The sequence below is a fragment of the Peromyscus eremicus genome, chromosome 23, assembly GCF_949786415.1.
Source record: "Peromyscus eremicus chromosome 23, PerEre_H2_v1, whole genome shotgun sequence".
Lineage (NCBI taxonomy): Eukaryota > Metazoa > Chordata > Mammalia > Rodentia > Cricetidae > Peromyscus > Peromyscus eremicus.
This window is the reverse complement of record NC_081438.1, coordinates 39447739-39468562: the sequence shown is the minus strand read 5'-3', so window position 1 is coordinate 39468562 and position 20824 is coordinate 39447739. Positions and strand designations below refer to the sequence as shown.

The window sequence follows — 20824 nt, the reverse complement described above, 5'->3', positions numbered from 1 at the left end:
AGAAGTTTTAATTGTGCATATGCACTAGATAACACTTCAGATACAAACGTCAGCCCATCAGTAGTATTATCAAAATATGCAGCATGGGAATATGTTATTAAAGGATAGAAAAATGATACACAAGGCCCATAAATCTGCCTGCTTATGACTATTTGCAGGAATCCACAAATGCAGAACTTTGTTTTTATGAGACAGAATCGTCTGCATTAAGAGCCCAGGTTGGCCTCAAACTCCCTATGTAGCTGGGATGATCTCGAAGTCCTGATCCACTGCCTCCAGCTTCCAAGTGCTGGGATTACAGGTGTGCACCCCCCCCCCCCCCCCCGGCCACTCGCATAAGCATTTACGTGTAGACTGGATACTTTTTTCCTTTCAGTGAATCCCGTTGGAGCCGTGAGGTGGAACGTATGTAATGTCTGATGTGTCCTTCGGCAGTCCTGCTCTCCTTGGGCTTTTCTTCTCGTGTTAAAGACTGCTAAAAGCGCCTTTCCAATGCCCACTTGTGTGGTGTGCCTGCAGGGCGGGAGGACAGGTCATTTCGCTGGTTGATTGTCGCACCACGTGGCAGCTTTGCATCCCAGGCAGGTTCATCCTGGCATCCTGCAGATCCTTCAGCAGCCAGTAGCTTGAATGTCCTCAAGGTTCCCCATGGGTGGGATAAAAACCATACTTGTCTCCCAGTGAAATACGGTACAGGCTTTGCCTAACACATTTGCAAGAGAAGCACTTAACCCCAAGCTTGCTGGGTCAGTGAGCCTCAAGGTGTGTCCCAAGCAGAGGACCATTCCATAATCCACGAAGCACCAGGGTTAACATCCCAGTCAGGTGCCTCCCACAGAAGTTGCCAGGAAAGTCCCCAGAGTGCCAGGGTGTTAAGCAAAGTTCAGGGTGGCAGGCCCCTGAGAATTTCTCAGATTCTTCAGAGAAGTGTTCAATGTCAATGGCACCCTGTGCCATAGGGACAAAGCCCTTCCATCCCATAATCAAAACCCTGACGGAAGGCAGCTGCACTGGACCAGCCAGGGCACCATGCCCAGCGACATGGGAAAAAAGGGCCCTCTAGAGAACCTTGGAGGACCGGGGCTTGGCAAAGGGATGGGAGTGCCCGCCTCCTCCCTCCTCTCACCCTTCGGCCTGCTGTGTGCCACAGGCCTCCAGTCAAAGGATGACAGCCAGAGTGTTCAGACCAATCAGATAAAGTGGCTGGATGTCTCTTCAGATTCCAGAACACTCGGGAATGATAACTCTGCCAAAAGCGGCTCTGTGACCGATGATCTGGGTGACAGGTTGCAGTTAAAAACATCGTCTATTGAACCTAAAAACACAGTAAATAAGGCGTTCATTATCACATCACCACAAAAAGAAAAAGTACCTTTAAAGCTCATCCGAAGCAGCCATTTCAGCAATTAATAGAGAATCCTGGCTTCCACAGGGTCACTCAAAACGCTAAATAGAAATGTGCTGATTTTTGCTTATCAGTGCTATTTCTGTTGGCTGGGTGTGATGGCATGTGCCTTTAATCCCAGCACTCAGGAGGCAGAGGCTGTTAGATCTCTGTGAGTTCATGGCCAGCCTGGTCTACACAGCAAGTTTCACACTAGCCAGGGCTACATAGTGAGACTCCATGACAAAGGAAAAAAAAACATTGATTGACACGTTGCTATGACCGCTGCTTGCTTTCCTGTGGGCTGGAGATCCGAGGTGAACAGCAGGCGGGGAAACAGATGCTGAGACAGAGGTCAGAGGTCAGGGGTCAGGTTCCGGCTGTTGGTTGGTGTATTCACCTTGCAGGGCTTCCTTCCCTCATGCTGGGCAAGCGCTCTAGTACTGGGTTACATTCCCAGCTAGAGGGCAGCCTCTGGTGTGGACAGAACAGATTGGCGGCCTCGGTGGGCCGCCAGTCAGTCCGAGAGCCCGGTGCCAGGCTCGGCAACGTGCCGGCACAGCAGATGTGCCATAGCTGTGCCAACTCCCAGGGGCCATCCTCTCCAGAGCTCAGGAGCTGAGGAGGCCCTAGACCTGGCTGCGGGGGTGGGGGTGGGAACTTTCTAGGAAGGGTGACACTTTCATACCACACGGGCCCTAGTGGAAACCCTAAGCAGGTAACAGGACAGAGGGTGAGTCAGGAATGCTGTCCAGGATGCTGGGGATGCGGTGGGTGAGACGGAGGACCAGGCGTATAGGCACAGCCAGGGCCAGGGGAGACCACCCACAATGCTTTGGGTTGTGATGTAAGGGAGAGAGATAAAGCTAAGACAATGCAAGGTGGGGGTGAGGGCAGGGTGGGGAGTGAGACAGAAACGGAGGAGAGAAACAGAGATGGAGAGAAAGAAAAACAAGAGCAAGAGGAGAGGAGGGGGGCATTGAGGGAGGAGGCCGAGAGCAGGAGGGAGGGGGAGAGAGGAAAGAGGGAGAGAGACCGACAATTTCCAGGATAAAAAGCCCCTGAGTAAGGACTCTTGCTGCACACAAAGGAAGAAAGAACTGCCATTAAATACAATTAATCTAGCCCACTGACATCTGTGCGGGCGGCGGAGCGCTGTGGGCCCTGGGCCGGAGGTTGCAGCAACCGGCCACCAGAGCCCTGATTCTGGAAGTGCTCTGGGGCCCAGACTCGCTATCCCTCAGAAAGCAGCTCACAGAGGAAGAAGCCATCTGCCTGAGCCACGTGCCTTTCAGAACCAAAGCCCACCATATGTCATGTTAGGTTGTTAAATGAAACCTTCCCAGGAGTTATTCTTGTAGTGTCTGAGAACCGCTCCGAACACACCGTGAAGACAGAGACCACAGCCACTGAGACATGCAAGCTGGCTGACGGCTCTGTTATCCGGAGCACACACAGATGAAAAGGGGAGGAAGCATTCTCCCAAGGTAGTTTAACCCTATGTGCTGAAGTGAACATACATACTTAAATTAATAGTTTTTCATTTAAATTAGCATTCTGCATTTGCTGCATCATATAATTGATATGTCAGAAAATGCACAGTATCTTTGTTCCTTTTTCTTTTCTTTGTTCTTCTCTCCTCTTTTCTTTTTGTCTGAAACAGGATTCCCCTTCCCCTCCCCCCATGTTGCCTAGGCTAGCCTCAAACTCCTGGACTCAAGTCCTCCCCCTGCCTCACCCTCACAATCAGCTGGAATAAAGGTGCACAACATTGTGCCCCTCTTCTCTTTTAGGCTAAGAAACACCTCATTCCTTCCTCCCCAAGTTGCAGGTATCCATTGTTTTTGTTTTTGGACTCACTATGTAGCCTCTGCTGATCTGGAACTTGCTGTATAGACCTGCTGGCATTGAACTCAGAGACCCACCTGCCTCTGCCTCCCGCGTGCTGGAACTAAAGGCATGTGCCAGGGTATCATTGTTCTCTTTGGTCTAGAGACATTTCAGTGAGTGGCCACTTGGCTCACACCCCTACTCTCCACCTTTTGAGCTAGCCACCGTTCCCATACCCTGAGAGTGTGCCACATACCTCTAGATGTGACACTAAATTTCCGGTCAGAGAAACTGCTCCTTCGGATTAGAGGTTCGCTCATTTTTTCCAGAAACAACTTAATTGTTTCTTTCTTTTCTGGGTTCATGCTTGTCAAGTTCAGAACCTTTCCGTGCACTTTTACGGTGGAATTGCTGAGCCCAAACCAGTAAAGGAAGTCAAACAGGGCGTCTGCCTTGAACTCATAGGCGAAGCTCAAATTCTCTCCATTGAGCACTTTAGTTCCTGGAGGGAAAAAATTCTTCACTACTTCCTGGAAATCAAACTGAAAGAGAGAAAATAATTCAATGACACGGAGCACAAAACCACCGTGGACATTACAGAATCAACCGCAACCCGAATGTCTGCAGCCTTGCTCACCGAGAGGGCGGTCCATCAGGAGGGAAGCGGTCCCTTTGCAAGGAGGTAGCCCTCCTGCTGAAAGCCCAGCTCACCTGAAGTCTGTAGCTTTCTCCAATCACCGAGGAAATGACCATGTCCATCCCCTGCTCTATCTGTCTTCTTATCTTGGGGTGCCTTGTGTTCACAAGAAACGCATAGGTCCTTTCTAGAAGTCAAGCAAGCAGCAGTCAGAAAAAGTGTCTGTGCGACAGGAACGTGCTTCTTCTGATCCGCAAAGGCATGCCTGGAGCCGCTTTGGAAGATTTCATACAGCTACTTTCTTTGCCGCCTGCTTCCTCAGATGTCCTGCGAGATTTCTAACAACGTTCCCCAAAACTTTGTCCCTTTGAAAGGTGCTCTGGGTTACTGTGAAAGCAGGTCTAGGGATCACCTTGGAAGTCAAAAGCGCCTTGCAGAAGAACTTCCCCTCCACAGCGTGTCTCCAGTGTGGAAAAGGTTCTTACTGTAATTTTTTTTTTTTACATTCGTTTATTGATTGTGTTTGTGTGTGCACTCAAAGGTATGCGCACAGAAGTCAGAAGAGAGCTTGCTCCAATAGGTTCCTGCCTCTACAATGTGGTTTCCAGGATGGTTTTTAGACTCCCTAAACCTGTAAGCCAGTAGTTCTCAACCTGTGGGTCACAACCCCCTCAGGGGTCACGTATAAGATATTCTGCATATCAAATAGTTACATCATGATTCATAACAGTAGCAAAATTATAGTTATGAAGTAGCAACTGTAGTTTTATGATTGGGGGTCACCACACCATACAGAATTGTATTAAAGGGTTGCAGCATGCTGAAGGTTGAGAACCCCTGCTTATGCCCTCTCTGTTGCTCCAGGCTGCAGTTCCAATCACCAAGGCACTGGAGGTGGCGTCTGCCCCGAGTCTTCCCCAACACACACAATAGAAACAAAGGGAGTCTTCCCCATTTCCTCATTTTTTAAAAATTGGAATCTTATTAACTGCTAATCTCTTTTCCAGACCCCGGAACCAAGCCCAAATTACTTTATCAAGTGAGGCAAGACAGGCACGCCAGTCCCTGTTTAAGTGTGCGACCAGCTGTTATGTGATTTTGAGAATATTCTGTTGCCTTTGAGATATCTCAGAGGCAAACGCTGTGGGCCAAAGGCGTGGGTTTACATTGTTAAGGAATGCGTTTTTTGAAGATTTATTTATTCTAATTTTGTGTGTGGTGTTTTGCCTGCATGTATATTTATGTACCACTTGCATGCCTGGTGCCCTCAGAGGCCAATAGAGGCTGTCATGTGCCTAGAACTGGAGTTATAGCTGGCTGTAACTCCACCTGGGTGCTGGGAATTGAACCCAGGTCCTCTGGAAGAGCAGCCAGTGCTCCTAACTGCTGAGCCATCTCTCCAGCCCTGAATGCATTTTATACCACTCTTACTCATTTTTAGTTTTCCTACCCATGTTTTCCCTTCTTCTGAATTTTTAAAAGGAATTTTAGATAGAAACCACCTTATAGGCTACTTGAGACGAGAGAGAAAAATAAAGCGAGCAGGCTAGTTGGAGCTTGGAATTGAATTTCATGCAAATCAACCAAGACCTTTGAAAGGCTCATTAAACACCCAGGTTGAGTCTATCCCACAGCGGGGCAGGTTGCACACTACACATTTACAGATCTGTCAATCTGCATGTTTACTATGACAGACTTCTCAGTGCTGGTCTCGAGGACATGGTAACTCCTAATTTGCATAAAATGTAGTCTAGAATAGCAGCAGGGCTGACATGTTCCCTTAGTTACAGTCATCATTGTGTAAGATAAGCCATCTTTTCTTTTTTTATATCATATAACTTTTTGCATGCTAGCTTTTCTCACAGTTGGCTAGCTGTTGGGGTCCCATACCTCCTCCCGTAGACATTATCATACAGCTATGCCCTATCCATGAATCTCTTACAGATTCCTTCTTGCGCCATTCTTAGAACTTGGATTAAAATGCTAAACTAAGAGTTCTCATTCTTTCTGTAGATCCCCCTGGGGGAACAAGTCAGGGGGGGTGTACTTGTATATCTGTCAGTTACAGTCCTGGAGACCTGGCCAGCTTCCTGCACATCACCAAGCCAGAGCACACGTGGTACTAGGGTGGGGCTGGTCGCCGCTGGCTGTGCTCTGGCCTCTCCTGCCAACAGAACATTCTGACTTTGAGTTGAGAATGAAGAACGGAGAGTGCTCCAATAACTAACTGAGAGAGGAGGCTTGAGGGGTCTGTCTGAAATGAGCCTGTCACTACTTATTACCCTGAACTCTCTTTAGACTATATAGGCCAGGTGGCGCATGCCTTTAATCCCAGCACTTGGGAGGCTGAGGCAGGTGGATCTCTGAGTTCAAGGCCAGCCTGGTCTACAGAGTGAGTTCCAGGACAGCCAGAGCTACACAGAGAAGCTCTGTCTCAAAAACAAAAACAAGTAAATAAAGAATACTACTTAGACTCAAGTTCTAGAACTTTCCTCTTATCACAGAGTGTTATGCTGGTGACTCTCCAGCATTATCACTGAGCAGAAGGAGAGAGGAAAAATGGAGAAACGTTCATATTGGAATTTGAGTTACAGGGTTGTTACCACTTACCCTGAAAACCATAAAGAGAAGTGTTTAAACATGCAACTCTAACACCTAGGGACACAAAACTTTAAGCACCTACAACTACCTTCAAAACAAAAAAAAGGAGGATTACTCTGCATCCTACCACAGTAGAACTTTATACCTCTAGCCTAGAAAAATTATTAACTGTGGGGACAGAGAGATGAGTCGGGAGCTAAAAGCATGAACTGCTCTTGCACAGAACCTGGATTCGGTTTCCAGCACACACATCAGGTGGGTGACAACCATCTGTAACTCCAGTTCCGGGGACTCCAATGCCCTTGCCTAGTCCCTGAAGATACTGTACTCATGGGCATATACCACACTGGACATACACATAATTTAAAATAAAATTTAAGGGCTGGAGAGATGGCTCAGAGGTTAAGAACATTAGTTGTTTTTTCAGAGGACCTACATTTTATTCCCCACACCCACATGGGGGCTCACAACCATCTGTAACTCCAGTTCCAGGAGATCTAATGCCCTCTCTGGCCTCCAAGGGTATATCAGGAATACAAGTGATACACAAATATATGTGAAGACCAAACATCCATCTACATAAAATTAATTGAAAAAATAAGAATTTTAAATCTTTTCAAAATAAGAATTATCAACTATACCTACTTTTATGTTCAAAAACAGCCCCATTTGGATGACAGGTTCCCTACATTGTTGGGTCAGCTAGTGATGATGAAGCATGCCTCAGACACAATATGTGATACATGAGGGTTTCACCACTCCAACCATTCCTACAACTCCAGAAGGCCCAGAATGTCAGATCATTTCCTGTCTAGAAAGGAAGTCAAACCTCTGAAGGTTCCGTGTCAGGTCACTTCCTGCCTGAACAGGAAGTGATAAGTCAAAGACGGGTTTCCATCATCAGAAGTTCACTGAGCCAGTGTGTGCAGTTCTCCAAATGGATGCACAGAGCAGTTAGCTTGCTGCTGCCCTCTGTATAGCTGACATCTACCCTCCCTTCTTCCGGCCTCTTTCCTACCTTAGCCCACCACCCAGCAAGGTAGAACCAAATGAAGATTACTGATCTACCTACCTTTTGAGATGTCCTTCTTGGTCTGCACATTAATAAAGAATAGCATGGGCTTGCTCAGTATCGTTTCCCTGTAGTCTTTATAATCAGAGTAGGTGGTCAGTTCCACATATCTATGGAAAAAGCAGAAATAACTGCAGATGTAACATCCACTCCCATGTGAGGAGCGGGATGTTCAAACTGGACATGCACCTACCTCAGCCGTGGCCTTTGAGGGATGTTTCCTAAAATGTGTCCTAATAGAGGTCACCACATTTTATACACATAAGGAAATCACCTTCGGGTCATTGCTGAGTGGCTGAGGGTTCTGTGGTCATTGGAGTGGCTTGGTATCAATGTGTTGCTTTCAGAGAAGCCAGAGGAGACCAACGTCATACATCGTGCGGGCAAAGAGTTCATCTGGAGTCCTAAGTTCCAGTCAATAATGAACCAACCCCCTCCCCCTGTCTTTCTGTCTCTCTCCCTCTCCCATGATCTCCCTTTCTCTATGTTCCTCTCCCTCTCTGTGTCTCTCCTCTCTCTCTCTGTCTCTCTCTGTCTCTCTCTGTCTCTCTCTCTCTCATGTGTGTGTGTGTGTGTCTGTGTGTCTCTCTCTGTCTCTCTGTCTCTCTCTGTCTCTCTCTCTCTCTCTCTCTCTCTCTCTCTCTCTCTCTCTCGTGTGTGTGTGTGTGTGTGTGTGTGTGTGTGTGTGTGTGTGTGTGTCCCTCTCTCTCTCCTCTGTTCTGCTTCTTCTTCTCCTATGGCCAGGTTCATTCTGCCAGCCGTCTTTCATCTATTACTTTCTCTCCCCGCTCTGGACCCTTCTAGATGCCTCTGGCTATTCTCTCTCTCATATCTACAATAAAAAACCTTCCCCTTAACCATAAACACAACACAAAACAAAAGAATAAAACTGAAGAAGTAGAATTCACTGAGTCTTCTCCAGTGGTTTCATCCTGCCTAATAGGTCTGGAATTTTCTATCTCCTCCCCCACCACCCCCTTCTAATCCCAAGATTAGCACACCTTCCTGCGTGGATCATACCATTAATCATTTTTCTTACAAACTATTACTAATTCACATTTCCTCCATTGTGTGTGTCACTGGGGACAGGTTTCAAAAGCCCATGGCTCATGTAATTACAAAAATCAAACTGTTAATGGATTTCTGCCCATATCCTCATTAAATTTTGTTATTCTCCTCTAGAAAGGTCTCCCGGAGTCCTGACTCATCCTGTGAGTTAGCTTTCCCTCACTACCCTCCAGTTTTTCCAAACAGCCTTTCTATGGCTCTGTGTAGGTAACAAAAACATCCAAATGCAAATTGGCTTATTTTGGGGGTGTGGTAGTCTGAATGAGAACGGCCCCCTTAGAATCATACACTTGAATGTTTGAGAACTAGGAACTTGGTCTTGTTGGAAGAGGTGTGTCACTGGGGACAGGTTTCAAAAGCCCATGTCAGGCCCAGTCTCTCCTCTCTGCCTACAACCCTGACATCAGGATGTAAAGCTCTCAGCTACTGTTCCAATGCCATGCCTGTCTGCTTCCCGCCATGATGGACTCACCCTCTGAAACTGTAAGCAAGTCTCAATGAAATACTTTCTTTTACGAGAGTTGCCTTGGTCATGGAGTCTCTTCACAGCACAGCAGTAACTAGGACAGAGGGGATGGTTCCTTTCCTAGCTGTCCCAAGCTCAGAGTCTGCGTGGGTGCAGGCAGGCGGAATGGCAGCCAGCAGGTGGATGATGCCTCAGCCATGGTCCTTCTTAAGCTTGGGTTGGTTCTGAGTTGATCCAGATGAAGCATCTGCCTGGAGTGAATGGGCCAGCTGACCAACAGCAGGGGCTGCCTGTGGCTACACTGGGCAGACTCTGCCATTCAGCTGTGATCAGACAGCTCCAGGTGTTTCTTGTCTGAAAGGCAGTCAGTCCTTCAGGGCTTGACGGGAACACCACAGCCTTGGGAAGCAGCTCCCTGCTACAAGGGGCGCGGCCACTCACTAGCCCTGAGTCCCTCCCATGCTTACAACTCCCACAGACAGGATGCAGGCGTGGGTCAGAAGTGCAGGGGAGGGTGCCCACCTGGAGGCTTTTGCTTGCTTGTCTCCTGGCTTGATTTCCCAGAAATATTGAATTATCAGACTGGAGTCGGAGAGTGATTAAACCGAGAGCCTTAGCTCACTAGCCTCTGAACTGTTTCCTGCTTTCTGTTTCGCTCCGTGTGTATGTATGTGCATGCGTGTGCGTGTGTGTGTGTGTGTGTGTGTGTGTGTGTGTGGCGCCTGTGACCCACCCACCCAGATAGCACTCTCACCACCTTTTCCAAGGCAATTCCTTTGCCTCTGTTCTGCAATCTGCTGGCTGCGCTCTGGAGGAAGGAAGCACCTGGTGCTCTTGTACAATGGAGCCCCAAAGGAGCAGTTTCACAGGACGACAGTGTGGCCCGTCCTTCTCCCTATAACGTCAACTGAAGTCTGACCGGAGACATCGCTGAATTCTGCTATCATCAAATTGTTTTCGAACAAACCCACAGTACAAGAAAAAGATTAAAAACATCAAGTCAGAAACGATCCTTAGCTGGAAGAACAAGGGGGCCCCTTAGAATTCTGTGGAAGGCCTTCAGAGAGCCATGGTTGGATGCAGAGAAGAGGATCTAGGAAGTCACATATAGAGTCTATGTCTAAACTACACATGATCACATTCTGTATAGTGTGAGCTGAATGAAATAACTGAACAGTAAAAACAGGGGCAGCAGACTTGACCTGCCTTTGGTGATCCAGAGGCCACTTCAAGCACCATTCATCCCAGGTGTGGCCATTCATCCCAGGTGTGGGCAAACACTGCACATCGGAGAGTTTTGAGAGCATAATTTATAGGAAAGAGATACATTCCCTATATCTAACCCAGTCACAAAGAAGAACCACAGGGATCCCTTCTTATCCATGCAGAAGGTGTTGGAACCATTGGATGGCACCACATCTGGACACAGGGCTGCAATCTGTAATACCTAGACAGTGGAGCTAAAAAGCTGGAAGTCTAAATGATGGCAGACGGGTAGTGAGCACAGCCTGCAGACTCAGGACAAAGGGATAAGCCGCACGCTGGGGTGGAGAGGAATGGAACAAAAGATTGTGTCATGCAATTCACAACGGTACACAATTTAAAATGCACCATTTATTAATTTTTTGAAGCTTTCAGTTTTAGGGTTTTTGACCCGCGTTAACCACAAGTAACTTAAGTGAAAGGATGCTACTCTACCTCATTAATTCCTCCATTCCCAGTTCCCAGTTACGGTCTCTTTGTCTAACGTGTCAAAATTCCAATGAAATAAGTAAATGTGGGTGTTTATTAAAATATAAAATTCATTACAAAAAAAAAACAAGATCAAAGGGTCTCATCATTCAGTTCCATAGGTGTTTCAGTATCTGTCTGGCATTTAGTTATTGCTTTTAATTCAAGATGTCTTACTAGATGGCATTAGGGACTAGTTATTCCATGTTTAATCACGAACACTTCTGAATTAGTAATGCAAATGTCACCTCTGTGCACTGAATATTATATTTGCTAAAGTTATCATAGGGGATGGTAAAATGTAAACAACTTTAAGATAACAGGTCCTTTTAACTATCATTTCTTCATTTTACACGGTCCCCAAATTACTTTTAGACTATCACTTTCTAAGCCTGACCTCAGGGCAAAGGCCAGAGAGCAGGACAATGTCAGAGAAAGCCATGTTTCAAACTAAGACGTAATTCATGTCCAAGCTCAGTGATGTGTGAACTCCAGTCCAGAAACAAGCCTCACTGTGACCCTTAGCCATAGCTCTCTGTGACCCACTGTGAGGTGGGCCTGCTAACACCAAGATGAGAAAGAAAATATCTCTGCCACCAGGAGCCACGTGGTGCATCTGAGAACCAGGTCAAACATGTTGATTCAGTGTGCAATGGCAGAGGCAGAGTCCTTCTTGCTCAGGGTGTGGTCCCTGGACCAATAGCATCAGCATGGCTGAGACCTCATCCAAGTGCAGAACTCAAGCCTCTGTCCAGTTTCATCCAACCAGAATCTGTGTTTTATCAAGAACCCCGGGAAATCTGCATGTTAAGTGGCCAACCGTTTGAGAAACACCAATGGAAAAGGGCGCCGCACCACCTAGACTTAAAAGTTGGCCCATCATTCTCACACAGAGACCTCAGGGGAAAGCCAAGGTAGGTACAGGTGAGACACTGCTCTGTCAAGCCAAACATACATACACAGGCAGTGAGCAAGAGGGCTGCTGTGGCCGGGTGGTGGTGGCGCACGCCTTTAATCCCAGCACTCGGGAGGCAGAGCCAGGCGGATCTCTGTGAGTTCGAGGTCAGCCTGGGCTACCAAGTGAGTTCCAGGAAAGGCGCAAAGCTACACAGAGAAACCCTGTCTCGAAAAACTAAAAAAAAAAAAAAAAAGGGCTGCTGTGGCTGGAGGGGGAGGCTGGGGTGGGTGGCTGGGTGTCAGCAGGCAGGCAGGCATCTAACAATGACCAGGTGTGCTGGGACTAGGAAGCAGATGGTGTGGCTTAAAACCATAGCGAGGCTCCGGGGAACAAGCCAGGAAAGGATTCAGTGTGTCTGAAGCCTTAGAGTGCCTGGGCTGGGATCTCTGAGGCTATTTAACTTTTCTGAAACTCATTTTCATCATCAGCCAAATAGGTGAGCTTCTCATGAGAGGGTGACCAGATCAAATCCAGTTCCAAGGAGGCTTCTGGGGCCCCCATGTGAGGCTTAGTAAAAACACAAAAACTAACAGCGGATGAGGGTTCAGTATGTACCAGTATTTATTTCTTCAGGACTTCACCAATTCTAATTCTAATAACTGAGATGATTATTTTTAATAGGTTTTATTTTTAATTATGTGTATACATGTTTCTGTGGATGTGTTTGGGCGTGTGAGTGCAGTGCCCACAGAGGCCAGAAGGGGGCACACCAGATACCCTAGACCATTGTGAGCCATCTGCCAAGGGTGCTGGGAATGAAATGCCTGTCTTCACTAAGCCATCTCTCCATCCCTATTTTATTTTAACACTTAATTTTTATTTTATAAGGTGGTCATTATTCTCATCTAACAGCCAAGGAAGCTTACTTTAAAAAAAGTAAGAAAATGTCCTCAGGGTCCCTCCACAGATGCAGGGCAGAACTTGCCACTCAGGCTCACACACACCTCCTCTAGGCTGGATCTCACCCTGCTCACAGTTCAGTGTGCAGACGGGCGTCATTTCACCAGTGTTGTGTGTCCTGGAGAAGGGTGCTGCACACGTCAGTTTCTACATCTGAGACAGGAGGGAGAGGAGGGGGTCGCAGGACAGGGCCCAAGCGGCCGAGTAGAGACCTGCAAGCTGACTCAGGGAACTGTGGCCCCACCAGGGCTGGCAGCCGGCTGTCACTCCTCCCTGTGGGATGGAGGTCAGGCTTGGACAGCACACACCTACTCATCTCTACCCATGATTCCAAGCATTTTACCCCACAGGGCGGGCACCCTGACAGGGTTGCTTATCTCCCAACTGTTCAGCTGTAGATAGGGCCAGGCAGATTCTATATTTTCTTCCTTAAAAACCTCTGCCCTTCGTTCCTTTACAAGGCCAATTTATGGTCAATGTGAACAGCTGATGGAAACCCAGTTATTTATTTGGGGGCCTCTGGAAGTGCGAGAAGCTACCACCAGCCATTGGAAGGCAGAACCGCTTCTTGTTTGTGGCAGTTTCCTGGAAACACAGGCATAGTCTGACAGCGCTACTTAGAAACCACGGTTCAGCTGATTCCAGCGTCTTCCACAGGTTCATTCCTTATTTTCCAGTCATAAAAAGCAAGCAACAACAATAGACCCCACTTTGTAAGATTTCACAAGCCGACAACTGTGAAATACTTCGCACCCTTCTGGAGACTCAAGTCAACCAACATTAGCAGGCACACTTCTTTTATCTGTTTAGATTACCCAGCAGCCTCTTTCATGCCAGGGGAACAGGGCACAGTCAGAATGCGAGGTCACGTTTGCCAGACTTGCCAACGCATGTCGGTAAGAGGCTGCATCCTAGGGGGAAGACGAGTGTGTGTGTGTGTGTGTGTGTGTGTGTGTGTGTGTGTGTGTGTGTACGCGCTGGTCAATGTGGGTTGGCCTTTCAAGTCACTTGGTAACCATTACATGAGCGTAGTGTCTTGAGCAGGCTTTAGATATGACATGGATAGAAATCTTGAACTTAAAAGAAAAATAATGATGCTGGTAAAGATTTGCTCATAATAACTCCACAAATTAAGACAGATTTTTTTGTTTTGTTTTGTTTTTGTTTTTGTTTTTGTTTTTCGAGACAGAGTTTCTCTGTGTAGCTTTTCATCTTTCCTGGAACTCACTTGGTAGCCCAGGCTGGCCTCGAACTCACAGAGATCCGCCTGGCTCTGCCTCCCGAGTGCTGGGATTAAAGGCGTGCGCCACCACCGCCCGGCTGGCTCTTAGCATTTTTGAGGGGTTCTGGGAAAGGGCCCCAGGAAAGGAAGAGAACACACCTTTGAGGCCCTGCCTCTTGATTACACTGTGGAATTATTCTGCACCCAGAATGCTCATCATGGGGGATATAAAACCTAGTTAATTAGTAGAGCAGGATCCTTACCCACACATCTGAGTCGGCCGGGGACACTGGGACTGCATCTACATTTCTGGGAAGGTCTCTGCCCAGTTTTCAAAGGCCCAGGGGTCCAAAGTGCTTAAGAACCTGCCCCTGCCTTTCCCAATCCTTAACCACCTTGGCAGCTCTTCTTGGTTAGAAGCCATCCCACACCTAAGGCTGTAGTGGCTGAAAAAAAAAAAATTTGCTGGAGCCCATCACCTCTAGGCCTCCCCTTGCTATGACAAACGTGAAGTGTGTTCTGTGGACACGCAGATTCTGCAGATGCCAGACACGTTGAAAGCAGGCCACTTGGCCACTTGCCTACACCAGCTTTGAGGAAATCCAACTGGAGCGCCAAGTCAGGGACGGTCAAAATTGGTGCCCTCTATCTTGAATCCACTTGGTTTGGGCTATGCTGTGGACACACTCTCTTCTAATATTGCACTCAGCCACTTGCAACCCTTACCTGCAAACTACACACACACACACACACACACACACACACACACGCACACACACACACACATGCACGCGCACGCACACGCACACGCGCGCACACACACCAAAACAATGCACCTAGCAACCTGTTAGCAATCTAGAATATCCACCTGCATCGAGCTGCAGCCCTCCACTGGGAACAGGGGAATAACTTTCTCCCCCATTTAACAGCCATCAAACTTAAATTCTAGTTAATTATACACCAGTCAGACCAGTTGGGAGGACGGCAATCTGGCTTGAGCTAGTTTTGGGCACATTCACAATAAGGCCAACTGTGCCCTCTGATGACCTATGAGGGAGAATCTTCGAGTTACTACCTCATGCCTGTGCATCATCAACAGTGTGGATGATGAAAATCAGATGCAACATGGAAAGGGGTGTGTGCAGTGAGCAACAGCTTGCATAATCCAACCTGTCAATCAACACAGCCACCCAAACTACGTCCCTGAGAAACCAGCTCCTCTGTTCTCTTCTGGTCTCCATGGGGACCACACACACACATGACAAACATACATACAAGCAGGCAAGACGTTCATACAATAAAAATGATTTTTAAAAAGGAAAAGATATCAGCTCCTCCTTCCTTCCCACCATATAAAGAAGCCTAGGGTAACATTGGGCTCAGATATCTTCATTCAAGTGGTCCACTGCCACTCTTAGCAGCATATTCGTGACTAATTTGTATGATTGCTTTGCTTTGAAGAAAGTTTTCCTGGGGCTGGGGAGATGGATCATCACAAGCCTCTGTGACTCCGGCTCCAAGGGATCTGATGCCTCTGGTCTTCACTGGCATCTGTACTCACATACACACACACATTCCAATACACCTACACATAATTTAAAAATAGTTTAAAAAATTCTCGTAGAAAAATAAAGCTTCCTTGCTACTTTGCAATCATTTCTTTTCATCAAATTCCAAGACACTGGAAACAGCGAGGTCAGACCTGTGCCACAGGTAATGCTATCTCCAGAGTCAGTGCCAACTGGATCCATCTTGCCCATCAGAGCAGGAGACTCTTGATTAGGCTAAGTTCAGAATGTTTCCACCTTCCGGCTGCTGCACAGAGCCCAGTCCTCCATCAGACTCAGTTCCCTCCCAGCCCTCCTCAGGCTGCCCACACAGTTAGACAAGATCCTACCATGGCATGCCCCCTACAAGAAAACACTTTGCTAATTCCACTGTTTAAGTCTTTCTTGGTGGAGCCCTCATATCTCCAGGGTGTGAAATCCTTCACACAATAGTACATGTGAGGAGAAGCCAGTGTGTATAAAATTGCACCTGCACCCTGCTCTGTGTCACCCAGTCACGGTGACTACACTTTGACTTTCCCAGGAACCACAACTAGTTTTTATTTGCTTTTATAAAGCTGTTCAAAGAAAAATATTAATGACAAGCCTCAAATCTATTCTAAAATTTCTAGTATCCTATTACTAAGATTGGGGGAGCTGATTCCGTCAAACACCTTACCTTGGCTTCAGTTCATTGGGAACATTTTAATTGGTTTTTTGTGCATGCATATATGCATGTGTGCATGCGTGCGTGTGTGTGTGTGTGTGTGTGTGTGTGTGTGTGTGTATAAGAGTATGCAAGTGCACCAATGCATACATGTCCACCTTATTAGTTTTGAATGGGTTCTCTTACTGATTCTGGAGCTTGTCAGTTTAGGGACAGGGTGGAGGCCAGCAAGCCTCATTCTTGTCTTCATGCCCCTAGCGCTGGGGTTCCAGGCACACGGACATTTTCACATGGATGGTGCGAATTCGAACTCAAGTCCCCTCACTTCAGGCACTGAGCCATCTCCCCAGCCTAAACCTGCTTTCTAACTTAGCTCTTCCCACTTCCTCTTACAAATTGGTATTTTTATTTACCTACCAAAGAGAAATTCTTGGTAGGGGATGTTTTCTCAAGCATTCAAAACCCATGCATTCCTGAGGGTCCTACGTGCAGTGGGAAGAATGGACTGTCAATGTCTCTCCTTTGCTTGGCCCTTGGGTTCCACCCTTTCCACAGAGTACACATCAACCTTTCCTGGTGGCAAACGCATTATATCTTCACATCTGGCCTGTTGCATTGCTCAGACTCCCGACCTACTTCTGGGACACTCAGCACCCTACTAAACATGTATAAGGGTCTTCCTGCAGGGTGACCCAGCCAAGTGGAATCCAGCATGGACAGTCCTCCCTTATGCCACTGAGATCAAAGCCTGCTTCGGCATCCTTGACTCCTTCAAGTCTACCAAGCAGTGTTTGAGTCGCTTTGGCCACAACAGTTCGGGAGAAGCATTGGATGAAGGCTGGGGTCTCGCAGTACACTCTGCAGCAAACCAGGAAGACACACTTTGCATTTATTTCTGCCCTAGCTGTCAAGCCGACAACGGCTCTGGATTGGGCTTCTGGGGGCTTTGCTTTCTTCTCCACTATGACTGATTGGTTTAAGAAACATCAAGAGAGCAACTACTACCCCCAAGAAAATGACCTTTCTGCATGCTTCTGCTGAATAGTTATTAGTGCTCAGGACTAAAGCTAGGTTGGGGATCTGCGTTCTAGTCCTCCCCTGAAGGGTGTGCCTGCGCACTGAGCTCATCTGACCCAGTTAATGGCATAATGGAAAAAGCAGCCACCAGCTGGCGTGTTGGGTGGGGCTGAGTGTGCTCCCACCCTGTCCTCACTACACTGTCAGCAAGACGCCCTTCTTAGCTGCAAAAAAAAAGCGGGGGAGGGGGGATTCAAGCGGATAGATGGCAGGTAGGATGGCCAGGTCTCCTAGAGAGGGAGGGGACCGCAGCCAGGTAGAAGATTTGCAGGGGCAGAGCTACGGGCTAGGGCGCACAGCGTGGCCACCCACCTCTTGATGTAGCTGCTGAGGCGGTACAGCTGCCCGTCGAAGCTCACTAGGCCGTCCCCGAAGACGTTGAAGCCCCCTCGCGCGTCCGTGGCGGGTTCCCCCGGCCCGGGCACCACGAGCTGCTCACCACGCAGCTGGAAGGCCCCAGGCTGCAGGCGGAGCAGCTGCGACAGGGGCAGCAGGGCCAGCTCGCAGTCGCACGTCCACAGGCTGCGGAGCTCCCCGGACGATATGGAGGTCAGGCTGGGTCTAGCCACAGGTTCGCACGCCGCGGCGGCCATAACCAGGCTGTGGCTCGGTCCCCTTCCTACCCAGAAGGTCGCCAAGTGGGAGGATTAAGCCTGTCTGTCCGAGGACTACTGCATGCAGCAGTCGCTCGGGAGCCCTCCCGTCACCCTGAAGGCTGCTCACCCTGGAGGAGTGCTGCAGGCAAGGCACGGAGGAGAAAGCGGTCCCCGCGCTGGGCAGCCCCTTTTATCAGGCACCGGGCACGCCCCTCCGGCCCCCAGGCAGGACCCCAGATGCTCCACTCCAGCAGAGCAATCAGCGTTTCATAACTTGGCGCACTCCCACCTCGCCTGCTCACAGCCAAGACGAACTTAGTCATCCCACTGGGGTCAGACACTCAGCCCCCGAGTGGGGCCCTCCCTGCCTGGTGCGCACTGCCCGGTGCAGCATCTTCCCCGCGACAGATGCCCAGGCCTGGTGCAGTGCCCATCCATCCCTCAGGTACCATTGCTCCCAGAGGACTACACAGGGTTACCGACCACCTCTCCACCTGGGGCCCAGGGGCTTTCGGAGCTCAGGCTGGGAGCTCCACGGCATCTACATTCCCCATCCCATGCCCAGTCTCGTCTCCAGCTTCCTCCACCTCCACCTAGATGATCTGGCTAGTCCTTCTCTCGGCCCTTCCTGGAGCGGGTTCCCACCCACCCAGCATCCTTCCACGAGCAGCCAGCCACTTTCCCACAAGGCTTTTTTGCATCCCCTGTGCACCCCATTTCTCGACCCTCTTGTTCCTGAGGCTCCCGGGAATCCTTGGTAGCTATGTGCTTGGATCCAAGTCAGAAGACCCTAGCAGGCCTCCCCTGTGGGCTGAGCTCCCCAATACCAGAATCTGATCATCAGTTTATAGTTTATAGATACTTGGGTGCTCTCGCTACGTGCTTACAAGTTTCTCGAGGATGAAAGGACCATTATCCCTTTAAATTTAATTAAATGAAGATAGGCAAATAACCACAAACCCTGCTACCATCCAACTAAGCAAGTTACACTGACCGAGTGAAGGTCTTCTCTAGATAAACCTGCAGGAGAGGGCAGGAGACCCCAGGCAGCACTGAGTCCAGGCAGCGCTGAGTCGGGAAGGTAGGACTTGTAGTCGAATCCAGAGACTATTCAGTTTGTCTCTGAGTACCTCCCTGGTGCCTGGGTTTAGTTGAATCTAACAAAAACTGTTTCGCTGTATTTTATTTATTCTTTATTTTTTGAAGATTTTGTTATTTTTATTTTTGTGTATGAATGTTTGCTTGCATATATGTATGTTCACTACATGACTGCATACATGCAGAGTCCAGAAGAACACATCAGTCAGATCCCCTGGAACTGGAGTTACAAGTGCCATGTGGGTGCTGGGAACTTTTCCTTGTTTAACAGTAAATGCATGTTGCGTTTCAAATGGCTTTGACTTTGCAAACTGTGTTTCGAACCACTATGCCATCTTCCATCAAGGGAATGTACTCTTGTCTGGACTTTTCTTTCCTGAAACACTAAAATCACTTTGTTTTTCCCGTACTACAAACAATGACACATCTTTACACTTTGATCTTTTTCGGCACTCTACCTTTCAGAAACGGAATTGTTGGGATAAGTGATAGGAGGCTATGCGAGGCTCTGGATACATGTACGTTCAAGTCTGTTTTCTGTTGCTATGATAAAACACTGACCAAAACCAATATGGGGAGGAAAGGGCTTCTTTGGCTTACAAATTACAGCCCAGTCCATTATCAAGGGAAGACAAAGCCTAAGGCAGGAACTGAAGCAGAGACCATGGAGAAACACTGCTTACTGGCCTTCCCCCAGACTTTTTTATACAGCCCAGGCCCACCTGCCTAGGAAATGGAGCTGCCCATGGTGGGCTGGGTCCTCCTACACCAATTAAGAATCAAGAAAATGCCCTCATAGATGTACCCACAAGCCAATCTGATGGAGGCAATTTCTCAGCTGAGGTACCCTGTAGTGGGTAGCCATTCCAGCTTTGATCTGGAAGTTCCAACCCCCATTGAGGCTTCAGTAACCATCATGCCTACAAGGCGGGGCTGAGACAGGAGCCCTTAAGACCCAAGATCCAGATGTGCCAGCTCTCTTGGTTCCTGGACCCTGGACGCTAGAGGTAGACCGAGCAGAGTTCTCCAGAGAACAGCGCTGGACTGCGCTACACCTTTCCCAGACCCTGTAACCTATCTCTTCACTTGTAAGTTACCCCACAAAATAAACCTCCCTTTTAACACGTGGAGTTGCATTAATACTACACTAATAGTACCCTCTTCCCAGGTATGTCAGGGTTTATGTCAAGTTGACAAAAATTAACTATGACAGGATGTCACTGTTTTCCAAAGGAACGCTACCTTTTTTTTCTTTCTCTCATCAGCAGTGAATTCTTATGGTTTGAGTCTTTGATCCTGGGGAAGCACACCCCATAACTATATGTATGCATTTGAATTGTTTACAACTAGGTTCACAATACAGCATTGGTGTTACACTGAAAACCCTCCTTATAGAAGAGTGGACATGTGTGTGTGCACACACATGCATGCACACGGTTAGGCTTGTAGTTAAGAGGAAGACAGTCTGAAGATCTTGCCATCTTCATGTGCCCCTACTGGGGTGATAGTTACATCATCAAAGCACAGGGGAAGCCTTTCAGCTTCAGAGCTTTAAATGGTCCTGTTCAGCAACTGTGATGGTCAACTTCACACAATGTCCAATCACCTAGAGCGAGTCTTGATGGATTGTCTACATCAGGCTGGCCTGTGGGTGTGTCTGTTGGGAACTGTTTGATTGTCTTAATTAATATGGGAAAACCAACCCCAAACACGGGCAGTGCTTCTGATAGCCACCTAGATGAAAGGACGTGGAAGAAAGAAGGCTTTGCCTCTTTTCCTCACTTAGCTTTCACTCTTGCTGGTCAATGCATCTACTCTGGGCTGCTGCTGCTGCTGCTGCTGATTCCTTCCGTAAAGAACCATGCTCTTCAGGCTTCCAACACAGACTGAAGGCCAACAGCTCTCCAGGGGTCCTCTAGGTCTCTGGCACCAGATTGGGGCTGCTGAGGCTCACTGCTTTAAGGCAACAA

The 20824-nt window shown here is 48.2% G+C and overlaps 1 protein-coding gene across 1 annotated transcript; it reads right to left on the bottom strand.

Annotated features, from left to right (window-relative positions):
* Positions 1–436: 436 nt before the first annotated feature.
* Positions 437–17930, bottom strand: Medag (mesenteric estrogen dependent adipogenesis). The gene is made up of 5 exons (XM_059249215.1): positions 17473–17930; positions 7525–7634; positions 3926–4038; positions 3471–3756; positions 437–1315 (listed from the first exon to the last, which is right to left on the bottom strand). Exons 1-5 carry the CDS (start codon positions 17751–17753, stop codon positions 1191–1193), a joined length of 915 nt encoding a protein of 304 aa, XP_059105198.1. The 5' UTR covers positions 17754–17930; the 3' UTR covers positions 437–1190.
* Between the last annotated feature and the right edge of the window lie 2894 nt (positions 17931–20824).

Bases quoted from the DNA above. Each gene is read 5' to 3' on its own strand.
- Medag (XM_059249215.1), bottom strand. From the start codon at position 17,753: ATGGCCGCCGCGGCGTGCGAACCTGTGGCTAGACCCAGCCTGACCTCC. The intron at 4,039-7,524 runs GTAGGTAGATCA...CTTGACTTCTAG, and splicing joins CAAGAAGGACATCTCAAAAG to AAAGGACCTATGCGTTTCTT. The intron at 3,757-3,925 runs GTGAGCTGGGCT...TCTCTCTTTCAG, and splicing joins GAGAAAGCTACAGACTTCAG to TTTGATTTCCAGGAAGTAGT.